Source organism: Cardiocondyla obscurior, linkage group LG08 (assembly GCF_019399895.1).
Source record: "Cardiocondyla obscurior isolate alpha-2009 linkage group LG08, Cobs3.1, whole genome shotgun sequence".
Lineage (NCBI taxonomy): Eukaryota > Metazoa > Arthropoda > Insecta > Hymenoptera > Formicidae > Cardiocondyla > Cardiocondyla obscurior.
This window is the reverse complement of record NC_091871.1, coordinates 7,759,946-7,772,802: the sequence shown is the minus strand read 5'-3', so window position 1 is coordinate 7,772,802 and position 12,857 is coordinate 7,759,946. Positions and strand designations below refer to the sequence as shown.

Sequence of the window (12,857 nt, the reverse complement as noted above, 5' to 3'; positions counted from 1 at the left end):
TACCGCTGTACCCACGTTGAGCGGGAAGCCCTACACCGCACACTGTTCAGGCTAGGAAAGTACCACGCTACACGGCAGTGCGGCCTCGCGCGAAGCAAACGCGCGGCCGCACGCATCGGAGGATCGCGATAAGACAAAGAGTACGGACCGTTGATAAGATAAAGAGAGTACGAAACGCGAGCGCAAAAGACCGAAAATCCCCGTGCGTCCCCTGCCTCTTCATTCTCTTGCAATTACCCCGAATGTTAACGCCCTGCAATCGTTTGATCTCTCCCGCGACACTTTCACATACGATCGTGAGGGAGGTAGGAAGCACTGTGCTCTCTCTCTTTCTTTCTCTCTCGTTACCGCAGCGTAAGAAAAGTAAAATAAAATACTCTTCAATGTAAAGACTATTATTAGGGGGTGTGTAATACTTATATAAATATATTAATACCATCAATGTATATATATCTGGGCAATGTATATTATATACGTCCAAGTTTGCCCCGAGTGTACAGAAGCGCCACGAAGCTCCACATTTTTCTTCCGTATCCTCGAAAGACAGATCGAGGATAGGCGTTCCGTCTGTGCGAATTGAAACGTGCCGACCCTTTCGCGATTCCGTTTTCGCGTGGGTTGGGTTACCTTCGTTATCCAGTTTCTCTCTCTCTCTTTTGGCATGTCTCTCTTTCCCGTTAATTCTACTCCGTAGCGAGATCTATCTGCCCTTAGAACTTAGACGCACCTAATTTTCCTCAATCACCCCATGGTACTTATTTTGAAAATTGTCACGTTGCTTCGATGAAAGAAAGAAATAAACGTCGAGGATATTTTCGCTGTACGAGGTTCGGTCCTACACCGGACTTTCGTGTGCGCCCGAGATATCCGCAAAATGTTTATTAATACATCCGCATTGCACTCTTAGATCGTTGCAATTAGATCTTCTAGAAACTCGCGCCTCAGCGCCGTCGTTAAAGTCGCGATTTTTATATCCTTTTAATAAAGTAATTACGTCATTTGCGCGACACGTACTCCGGTTGTATATATTCGCGGCATCGCATCAGATAAGCCCGAAGAGTTTTCACCGATTGACTTTTGTAGTTTCGAGCAATTTATCCTTGAAAAGCGAATCACCCCCTCACATTTCTGCATTATTCGTATTAGTTTTGTATATATATATATAAAAAACAGTCTACTGTTCTTGCCTTCCTACCTAGAACGTGCGTAGAGATGTGACTTTCATTCATGCGAAATTCATTAATCGAACGATCGTGATATGGCACGTCATTGATGGTACGCTACAGATTTTTTTTTTTTACGAAGGATAACTCCCCCGAAGATCGGTACGGGCACGAGGTACCTTATCTATCGAAAAGCCTTTGAGAAAAAACGAGAGGGAAATAGAAGACGCGAGGCGTCTCGTCGGGGCGTCAGAAGCATTGAATAATTAAAGCGGCAGAGTATTCGCGAATCAACTGCAACGTCTCTCCGCATGCCGAAATAGAGCAGTCCCGAGGCCGCTTTGCGCGGCCTCGAGCAGTAATAGCGAAACGAAGGACGATAATCTGTGAAAAATATTTTCTCTATCGCTACTCGAACGGAGAAGTAGATGAAACGCGATCGTCAAACTCACATCTCTAGTTGCAGCGTGGTACTGAACGTTCCCGCATTTTATTTACCGTTATTTACACGCATACATAATACATACACGACATACACGCAACACGCATACTTCTACGTCAATTATTAACTATTTAGGAACCTTTGGAACCATTACGTAGCGCCCCTGTCACGAATCACGAACGTATTTTGCCACCTGTCACGATATCTCGTCACGTTCAACCCCCCCAATCAATTGTGTAAAGCCCGTTCTCGATCACCCTACTACGCTCAATCGAATGTAATTTTTATCACCGTACAGTATATGTGTATGGACACCGTAAGAGATCACCTCGGCTCTCCGTCCCAATCCTCCTACACTCGAAGCTTGTACCATTCTCTTCCCAGTGGAAAAGGATACACCTGAGATAGATATAAACAATTCACGACACTTTAAAATATCGTACTTTAGCCGGGAATATCTCGACGCTCTTTTCTGTACTTGAAATTTTCGGAGATACTGCTCGCGAAAGAATGACGCTGAACGTGTCGACGATTGAAAATTGTTTAAATCTCTCTCGGTGTTCGAACGTAGGTATTTTTCTTTTGTGAATCTTCCCACCCTCTTCCCCTGCCCCTCCCGACAAGTCAAGTTACCATAGTTGACATTTATACGAATGTTCACGAACTTAGCAATAATGCCTGATGCCTGGGACGAAAAGTTCGTAATTGATGGATATTATCCCGTATATTTCCCTTGTTTTTACTGAATTTCTAAAAAAAATTATCCTCCGTGCTTCTCAATATCGTATCTCGATAGTGGTTCAGGGGATCAATATATTAAATATAACCCGAGCGTGACAGCCGAACGACTGTTATGTATCGAGTAGTCAGTCGCAGAGAAACTCACAATAGACATATGTTATAAATAGTTGACCCTATATTGCATCACGTCCGACACAGGTAAAAATTCTGAACAATGATACAATGGATTTGGTCCCGCTACGAATATTCTAAAAGATCGTTTTAGTTAACGTCGCGAGCAAGTTGTTACAGGAAACATGTAGAATATCATTTTCTTTACATACGCCTGCTAGTTTCTATTTACAAAGTCGATTCGTAAGAAGCAAAAGTCGTGCAATACAGGGTTAATGATAACAGGGTTAATAATAATTCGTAATTTGGCCAGATTTTGTTCTGAAATTAAAGAATTCATTGTGACTGCAATCCACTTTGTTTAGAATTTGTTAAGAAATTTAAATCTGTATCATTCTTTGCGTTCAAAAAAAAAAAAGGAAAGTACACAGATTGAAAACTTTCTCTTTCAATTTCAGAGCTCGCATTAGATCATTAAAATACGAATAAAGAAATAAATCTCTGGCGAAAAATTCAAACGCTAATTTTCATAACGCTCGGGTATTATTCAAATTATATGTTGAAGTTTGTAAAATAAAAAAAGATTAAAAAAATAAGATAAATTTTGCCTAATACTTCTGGTCGTTTATAAAGTTTACGGAATCGAAAAAGTTCGTATTTTTTTGGCATTGTTCGTTCACACATTAATTGTTAGCGCGCACTTTGTACTCATCGTTCATAGAACCGATAATCATTTTGATAACTACGGCGAGAAACATTTTTCAAACTATTATAGTGCCAAATATTCCGCAAATGAATTCATCGCAATCAGAGAGGAAACAATTAAACTGACTTTAAGGTTTTCTTTTTCTTTTTTTTTTTTGTTTGTTTTACTTTTACAGATCTTATTGTGCATGCAAGTATAACGCATTTAATTTTACAAGCTGTGGGTGTTAATGTGGTCCAATTTCCACAAATTTTGGGATAAAGTTGGCCAGTTGTAGATTTGTAACAAATGTTTACGAATAAGCCGTTCATTAGCTGTTCTTACGGAAACTCTTTCTACTCTGATTCGGATATTTGTTGAGGATATTTGTCGCGTGTCCAGACGTTATTTGACTTTAAATCTCGTCAGGAATAAAACTCGACATTTATATATATAGCCGACAATTTTTTCTATGTCGTCGCAAATTACGATGTAAGCATTGTGTTTTTTACACCTTGATCTCTCAGTGTCAAACGTTTTTATAAGACTGTCGATTTTAATAACGATATGACGTCCTCGTAGACTCGCGAAAGTTGTTCGTTTCACGCCACGCGGTGTACTTTGTCGAAAATTATTATTTGTCTTCCAGTTTCTTGTCCAGTTCGTATTTTTCTGATTTTCGCGTCACTTTTTGACTATTTAAATACGCTTCGTCTCTTCCAATGGCTTACCAGACTAGCAATAAAAAGAGTCCTTGAGAGAATCATCGACTGGACGGTAATTACACGCCGTTGTCGTCCCAACGTAACTTCGAGCTCGCTCATCTTCCGTTTCCGGTCTGCAAAGACGACGTTACTCGCGTGTCAACTGACTTTTGCTTCGATTTGTGAGCGTTCGAAATATACGACGTCCGTGTACGGGATGCCCTATCGCTACCGAGTGTCTTCGCATTTGATATCTCGCTTTTTACCGTTTGACAGCTCGGTTGGAAGTCTTTCTTTTCATTAAAGAATAAATTGACATTTTATCGGAGTAAAAAAAAAAAAAAAAGAAAACGTTGAGAGAGGAAATCGATCTTTGTTTTTCTCACTCTCTCTTTCGGGACGATTTTTTTTCCCCTGAACAATATAAAAGATAATTCCTATAATTGCGTCAATTGTTTCAACTCTACAATATTCGTTTCTTCTCGATTAGTCTACAGTTGTATTTATGTTATAGCTGAGATGGCAATTGGCGGCGATAGGACACTCTGTACACGTGCACGCGCACACACGCGTATGCATGTGTAGGTACATATAATCTGCGTACAATTAGAACCTGATTTAATGGTCGGAACGAAAAGCGGTGGACAAGATAATTAGAGCAGGATACACGTACGTCGAGGTGTCCGTTGTATCGGCGTAACGCCTCCCCCTTTCCCATCCTTATCCCTCGTTTGTAATTTATGTAACACTTTTTGATCGTTTATCGATATACCGTACTTGTTAACGCTATATATATATATATATATATAAATAAATATATATATATACATAAGAAAAAAAATATATCTGTTTTACGCGGTGATTCCCCCGGTTGAGATGCGCCGCCTCGTCGGTCGATAGTATACAGATCAATTGTGTTCGAATGATATTTATCGTGGCACAGCTCGATGGAGGGACGTGGGGGAATTACCGGCGTCCAAAGGACGAAAGAGCGGTACTCCAAGCGTAGGGAATCTATTGTACATTGATTATTGATACATTAATTATGATAATAATAAATTATATACAAAGTCACAACGTCGGATCTGCGTCAGTAATTTCACTTTGGTTCTCTGGACAAGAGAGCGTTCGTTTAGTTAGTTTTTTCTTTCAATTTATTAATTTTTTTTTTTATCTTTTTCGTTTCGTATGAATATTGGTTTTCTCCCCCCCGTCCGTCCAGGTTTTTTTATTATCCGTCCACGTGTGTGTGGCCTCATCAGATTGACATTTTAATTTCGGGTCCGACAGAGATTCGTAAGCGTTGCTTTTTTTTTTTATTCTTCCCTCCCCGTTTTGTTCATAAATTTTTTATTTTGGCGAATCGTACGTCAAATTTCTATTTTCATCATCGTATACAACGTGGCCTATCTTCGTTTTCTCTCTGTCTATTTTTTTTCTTTCTTTATACCGTATCTCTTTATCGCAATGCCGGATTCGTCGTTCGACACGGATGACATTACGTGTGAGTAATCCCCTAATAATGCCTGTCTTAATTGTGAATATTACGATTTCTTTATCTACGTCATTGTTTCACGATATACACGTTTTGCTCAAGTGGCACGAATTCCCGCTTAGCCCGGGCTCTCTGTCGCATTTGCATAATTTGCTAAATGAATCTGTACTCACTCTTTATTTGAGCGTGTAGCAGCTTCGAATTTTAATTGAGAAAAAGAAGAAGGGGGATAAATTAAAAAGCGTAATCTATTTTGAAATCGAGGTTAAAAAGTAGCAAAGTGTCCTCGAAGTCGTGCAATTTACTTGGAGGATATCAATTGATTATCGCGCAGCGCTTAAAGGCCAGGGAAAGAGTACATTTTCAAGGCTCTGGGAGATTCATGCAAATGCGTTATCGGCCCGCACTTCGTACTTGAATGAATGATCTTTGTGTCACTGCCAGCCGGCGCAAAGTGCAGGCGAAATAAAGCTTACTCCTAGCTGTTACCGCATACACGTTTCTGTTCACTAAACTCTGCCCTCCTTTCGCGGTGGGAATCAATGCTCGATCGGACATTCTCTCGTTGCCGAAGAATTTCCGTTCGTGAATATCGCGCATCCCCTCTCATCGTCGACGCTCCTTACTTCCGCATGCGATTTTACGTCAGTGAAACAATGCATATTACTGTTACGGACTCTTAATGTTTAATCTACATCCGACATCTAATCGCCGCTTTTATTAGTCGGCTTGTTATTTCGTGTACGCCACTTGATAGACGTGCTTGGGCATGAATTTACGTGGGAATGAAACCGCATACGCTGGCTTTGTTATATTATTTGTTTATAGAAACAGCTTCGATCGACATTATCTGCACTCACTCTCTTGCATCGTTGCCTATGCATTTATCACGATCTGCGCGAACGAGATCGGATAAAATCAGTTTTTCTATTTTTTTTAAATTTTATTTTTAAATTAGCAAGCACGTATCCTACTAAGATTTACGAAGCTAGTCACGGAACGTTATGCGCTTTTATTTAGAGTACATTCCTGTATTTGCATTTATCATGTAATATCGTAAAACTGATAATGATAAAATAAGAAAGAGCTCTCGGAGCAAGAACTGCGACAAAGATACCGAGAGTTTAATCTCGTCGAGTAAGAATAAAATATATTCTTACTCGCAATTTTCTCGATGTTCGTTAGTACATCGGGAATAATTGTAGACTTATATAAAATTAATATAAATTTTGCAGACACTTGTTATGCCACCGATTCATCGAATAATTTTCCCGAAACTTTATTTGAGCCATCAGTATTTATTTCCGATTCTGCAGCAATTCAAAGTGAAAGGAGGAATAATTATAGATAGTGCACTAGAGCATGCGTGCCTACATATATATTATATATATATAATACCGCGTTTTATCATCCCTTCAAATGTTTCCACCCTAGTTTTATCCCTTTCTTTTATTTTCCATGTTCAACGAAACGTCTGTATCTTCCGGGATCGCTTAACCGATATTTATCCATTATAGATGTCCAAGCGGAAAAGCAGGAAATATCTAATCAACGGGAGAACAATAATTCTGTGTACGCTGCTGAAAAATCGCTGGATAAGCGAACGACGAACGGCGCACTCGAGGTGAACAATGCGAGCGTAAATTCGCCGGATCTCAGCCCCGTGAAGAATGTACGAAACGGAGAAGCGGAGGAAGCGGAAGTTCGAAAAACTAAGGTAGATTTGCCGTTTAATAATACAGTTATCGTTCCGATGATAACTATCTGGGAACAGCGACTAAGAATTATTATTTTTCAGAGATGGCCAACCGACAAAGCGTATTACATAGCCAAGGAGCTCCTCATGACAGAACGAACTTACAAGAAGGACTTGGACGTTATTAATGTGGTAAGTAAAAGTGCGCCTTTTCAAAGCTTGGAAAACAAAGGTGAAACGAGAAGAACGATAAATCCAGGGAGACAGAAAGAAGACTCACAAATTTTAAGTCGCAACTTGTATTTATGTGCAGTGGTTCCGCGAAGAAGTTTCTCGAGAAGCTGCGCTAGAAGGAGAGTCGGTGGTCTCTCTAATCGAGCTACTTGCCGACGCACACGGACCCTGCCTTCAAGAAATGGAGGCACGACTGGCACGATGGGAGAGCAACGCCCGTCACAATATCGGTGACTTTTTGTACAACACACTTTTGAACGTCCTGCCTCTCTACGACCAATATCTGGAGAACCTGATCCCGGTGTTGGAGAAAATGGAATACTCGATGCGAACGTCGCGACGCTTCGACCAACTCTGCCGCGACTTTGAGTCGCAGAAGCATTGCTACCTACCATTGACTTCATTTCTTTTAAAACCTTTACAACGATTGCTACATTATAACAGTATTATCGATAGTAAGTATCAGCAAATTAGATTCGTAACATATGTGCGCGATAATTCATAATTTTTGAACGTAATATTTTTTTCAGGACTATTGGATCATTATCCAAAGGATCATACCGATTTCGAGGATTGTTTGGCGGCGAGAGACAGACTTGGCGAAACGTTGCTCGAAGGCCTTACGATTATAAATCAAGCAGTGAGAAAGTTATTTCAATTATTATTATTTAAAATAAAAATATTCTTGACCGTAACAAATTGACCGTAGGAATATTGGTTTTTTTCTTTTTTTTTATTAAAATTAGTTAATCAATTTCAATCTTGACTATTTTTAATTATTTTTATTATTACAGGAAAATCTGGTACAATTATGTGAAATGCAAAGAGATATTACCGGCTTTGATAATCTAGTTCAAGAAGGCCGAAGATTTATCAGACAAGGGTGCTTACAAAAATATAGCCGTAAAGGTTTCCAGCAACGTATGTTCTTTTTGGTAAGTGTTCTAAATATTTCTTATTAATCAATGATAGCAATTTAATTAATATCTCATTGATTATTACAGTTCTCGGATGTGTTACTGTATACATTCCGTACGCAACAACCAACGCAATGTTTCCGCGTGCACGGTCAATTACCATTGAAAGGAATGAAAATTCGAGACGCGGATAATAAAACTGGAACGGATTTCGCCTTTATTATCGACGGACAAGGAAATCAGTGAGTAGCGAATGCTCTGAATTACATTATATATTATTATATACTAGATGAAACCATGCGCGAGCTACGCGCATGCTATTTTTTAAGAAATCCCATCCAAATTACAAAAAGAAATGTTGCGACTCACCGATCTGCATGAGCATCAGCGGAGTTGTCGATTTCTGCCGGTGGCTGAAACATAAAGAGAAAAAAATTAATGTAGACATGACGATATATCAGTTAATTAATTTAATAAAAAAAAAAGGTAAAGGTTTTTTTTATTAAAGATTTTATTTAATAAATTGATGCTCACCTAAGAGTTGCTCCGCCGATGCAGGATGCCTATCCGAGGCCTGCTCCTCCTCTCAGTTTGTGTGACGAGTCATCCTTCCGCGCACAAGTAACTCGCGAACGCGACCGGGTGAAGTTACAATTCGCGAAAATTATTAAACACTATCGCGCGTTATTTTTCGGCACTCCCGTAAAGAAATCATTGTAAAAACACGGCCCGAAAACTAGCGGCACTCCCGGAACGACCGACGAACCGACTGCGGTTCGTGTAATAATTAATATCGGCGGTAACGACACTCGTTGATGACCGGTAGATGCAGCTACGTCGATCTATAACAGAAAGAAACATATAATTTAATCGTAGCGATGCCACAAATACTTGATGAAAAATAAAATTTTCCATTGCGACACGCTGCTAGTTTTGCGTATCAAAAGAGGGATTCTTACCCTTGGGGATGCTCCGTGGTTGCGCGATGCCTATCCGAGGCCTCCTCCTCCTCTCAGAACATCGGACCTCCTTCCTGGGTGACCAGCTTCCTTTCGGAGACTCTCTGACCTCCAGTCCTCGCGCTGCCGTCACCTGCAACAAGAGCCCGGATAATTAGTTAAAATTATCTATATAATACTTTGCCTCAAAGAATCATGATCGTAAGGATTTAACTTACTTATACGGACAACGTGGTTGCTACGTACATGCGTAGCGCGGCTCTTGTATACACGTGCGTTTAGTTCGACCGCTGGAGAAGGACAGAGAGAGAGCTCGCGCGCGGCACGTACGCGGCTCCCCCACTCCGCCGCTTACCTTCCCCTCACCGCCACACCGCCGCCCCGGCTATCTCTCCGTCTCTTTCTCTCTTTCTCTTACCTTTATACAATTCATACTGTACGAATATTGTACGGTATCGATTCTGTAACAAAAAGAAATGTATATAATATTAATAAACGGCAATATAATAGATAGAATGAGAAGTTGTAATAAAATATTAAAGTAAAATAAAATAAAATTAATGATATTAAGTAGTTGTTAAAAGGCCGTATCGTTATTGAGAAGTCAACTAGCTAAACTGATTTTATTGAAGCACGCGTGCTATTAATAACAGCCATCAGTGCGATTCTGACTTTAACTTGGGCAAGCATAAACGAGTGTTAAAGTAAAAATATATTAAAGAACAGAAATTAGAAATATAATGACGGTAACAAAAAGAATTTACAAAATTAAAATAATTGTATTTTTACAGGTCATTGACAGTTGCTGCGAGTAACGAGGAAGAAAAAGAAAGGTGGATAGAAGATTTGAATATGGCTATAATACAGATCGATGCATCGGACGCAAAAATGCCGTATTTAAGTTTAAAATCTTGCAGTGAGTAACTTTATCAGTAATATCAAAGAGAAGTTAAGTTAAAAAATCAAGCAAAATATTATATTATTTATTCTTAACTTTTTCTTTAATGAAAGACTTGTAAATTTTGTCTGTACGCAAAAGTTCTAGGTTCAGCCGATGAAGTGGGTGACGGAGTAGGACTAGAAGTAGATCGTACTAGTTGCGGAGGTGCAAAAGCCTCGCAACGTAGTAATACTGCTATACACGTTTGTTGGCATCGTAATACAAGTATTAGTTACAGCGATCAGCTACGAGCATTTCAAGTACGTAGTTTAAATTTTAAATAATATTTATGAATTGTTCATACATTTAAATATTTAATATAAAAATGGATTATGATATCTGTTATATTCTTTATTGTTTCAGAATCAGCTTAGTGGATTTCTTTTAAGGAAGTTCAAGAACAGCAATGGCTGGCAAAAGCTTTGGGTGGTATTTACGAATTTTTGCTTATTCTTCTACAAATCTCATCAAGACGACTTTCCATTGGCTAGCTTGCCATTATTAGGATATACGGTATCTACACCATCGGAAAAAGATGGCATCAACAAGGATTTTGTATTTAAATTACAATTCAAGAGCCATGTATATTTCTTTCGGGCGGAAAGTGATTATACTTTTGGAAGGTAAATGTCCCCGAGAGTCTGTACAATTTTAAAATCTTATAATTTATGAAAAATCTAAACAAATTTCTTTCTAGATGGATCGAAGTTATTCGAAGTGCAACTCAACAGAGTCACATGCCCGCTAGTATGAACGGAAAAGAAGAATACTGAGTGAAATCTATGCACATTTAATAAAACAATTGTTAAGAAAGAATATTTGTTAAGATATGGAGATGTGCTACGGTACGTGATTTTAAAATAATATAAAATAAAACGATCTAAATCTTTGGCCTTACATATGAAATCAAAAGTGAGACATAATTAATTTTGAATATTTCTTCAAATGAAAGTGGATCGTATATGGCTTTCAGGAAAAACAACTTATTTTTATTACATTTTTTATTCTTAAGCTATTCTGCTAAAGTAAAAAATAGCAAGCATTTACTTAAAGTCGAAATATTTAATCCTTGATGGTTTGTAAGTACTGTATTTTTATAGATTTAAATCATTCTTCCAAAGAAAGCTTTATAATTTTGAAAATATAACAGAGATTCTTTTTGTATAAATTGTTTGTAAAACTTTTTGATATGTGATTTATGCTTTTAATATAAACTGAAAAAATGGCATTGCAATGTATATAAACGGATGACAGGAATCTCGATGTTACGTTAAATTTATGGAGAATGTTATTCGTTGAAAGAGAAGGATACTAAAACAAAAAAAAAATTTTTTAACAATGTAAATATAATATTTACCAATATTAATTAATATCGCGTTTAGAACTTTTAAAGTAAAGCTTTTTTATATTTGTTCTTTATTAGGTGATAGTTGCATGGATAAGTTGCAATGGTTATAGCAATATAATATTAAATAATATATTTTGAAACGTTTTACCTTTTAAGAACGAAAGTTCTGTTTGTAAATGTATTCATTATATGTAATTGATTGCTATTGCGTTATTATCATCTCCAGTATAAAATGAATATAATACATACTAATAAAATTACATTCAGATATATTAAAATTAATGATGCATTTTTGAGACACATTTTATTATGACTTAAGAACGACGAGATTTAATAAAAGTTATCAAGAATTATACTAATATAGTATTAATATTGGACCAATTTTATAATCGAATCAAGTTTATAGTAATTTCAAATAAGACGATAAGTTTGTTAATGTTCTTTCTCTTGTACGGCCTAATTTGTATTTGCAAATTGTATAGAATGTTAAAATATTTATATTATAGATCGTAACTGTAAAGAAATAGGTCTGAGTTTTAATAAATAGTGCCATTGCATTTTATAGAATTAATTTATGATGTAATTTCTGCGTAAAAAGAAAGTTAAAAAAGAAATCTCTTATAAGATAATGCATATTGCCCTAACTAAAAAAATCGTAATTAAAATGAAAGCTTAATTGACATTTTATATAAACTATCTGCGTAGGAATATTATTGAAAGTAAGTGACATTATAGTCAAACTCCTTTGCCTTGTTGAGCGTCTGATGTACAATGCTTTCTGAGTGTTCAACGATCTAACAAATATATATTTGCAAATAAAAACAAATTTAAATATATTAGCTTATTAAAGCATTAATAATAATGCTTTAATAAGCTAATATATTTAAACGACAAATATCTCATATGTATAATACATATAAGTATTATACATATGAGATATTTGTCGTTTAAAAGAAATATCTTGTTTAAAAGAAAAATGTAACGCCGAAAGGACAATTTTATAATGTAATAAGTGAATATTATAATTATGTATTATTTCTATCATGTTTGCTGTAATAAATATATATATATATATATCAGTCAAATTGCATTTACAATTATTTCTTCCTCGTTCTAGCAACTATTTTTTAGACAGTCCGATTATGAAACAATTCTATTAAAAAAAAATTGTGTTAGATTAAATTAAATTTATTGCTGCTGCTTTTCCGCGATGGTAACAGAAATGTTAAGCATTGGCTAACTTACCATTGGTTCCATTACCATTGAATATGCAGTTTGAGTTTTCCGCTGTCGTTCAAAGATGGTGGTGACGGGCGGGAACGGCGCTCCGTCTCAACAGCGGCCATTTCCAGGTGTTCTTCACTTGTTCTAAATTCTTGTCTCTTCCTGCTTCTTCCTGTTGCTTCCTTCGTAGTCTCGACA

At 37.2% G+C, this 12,857-nt stretch overlaps 1 protein-coding gene across 1 annotated transcript; it reads left to right on the top strand.

Annotated features, from left to right (window-relative positions):
* Positions 1-5,124: 5,124 nt before the first annotated feature.
* On the top strand, positions 5,125-12,520 carry LOC139104736 (FERM, ARHGEF and pleckstrin domain-containing protein 1-like; the record flags this gene model as incomplete). The annotated part of the gene is made up of 11 exons (XM_070660410.1): positions 5,125-5,350; positions 6,859-7,058; positions 7,140-7,229; positions 7,351-7,726; positions 7,802-7,911; positions 8,066-8,206; positions 8,276-8,430; positions 9,939-10,063; positions 10,187-10,347; positions 10,451-10,710; positions 10,785-12,520. Coding segments are annotated over 11 exons (1,920 nt in total), but the record flags the coding sequence as incomplete, so codon positions are not given.
* Between the last annotated feature and the right edge of the window lie 337 nt (positions 12,521-12,857).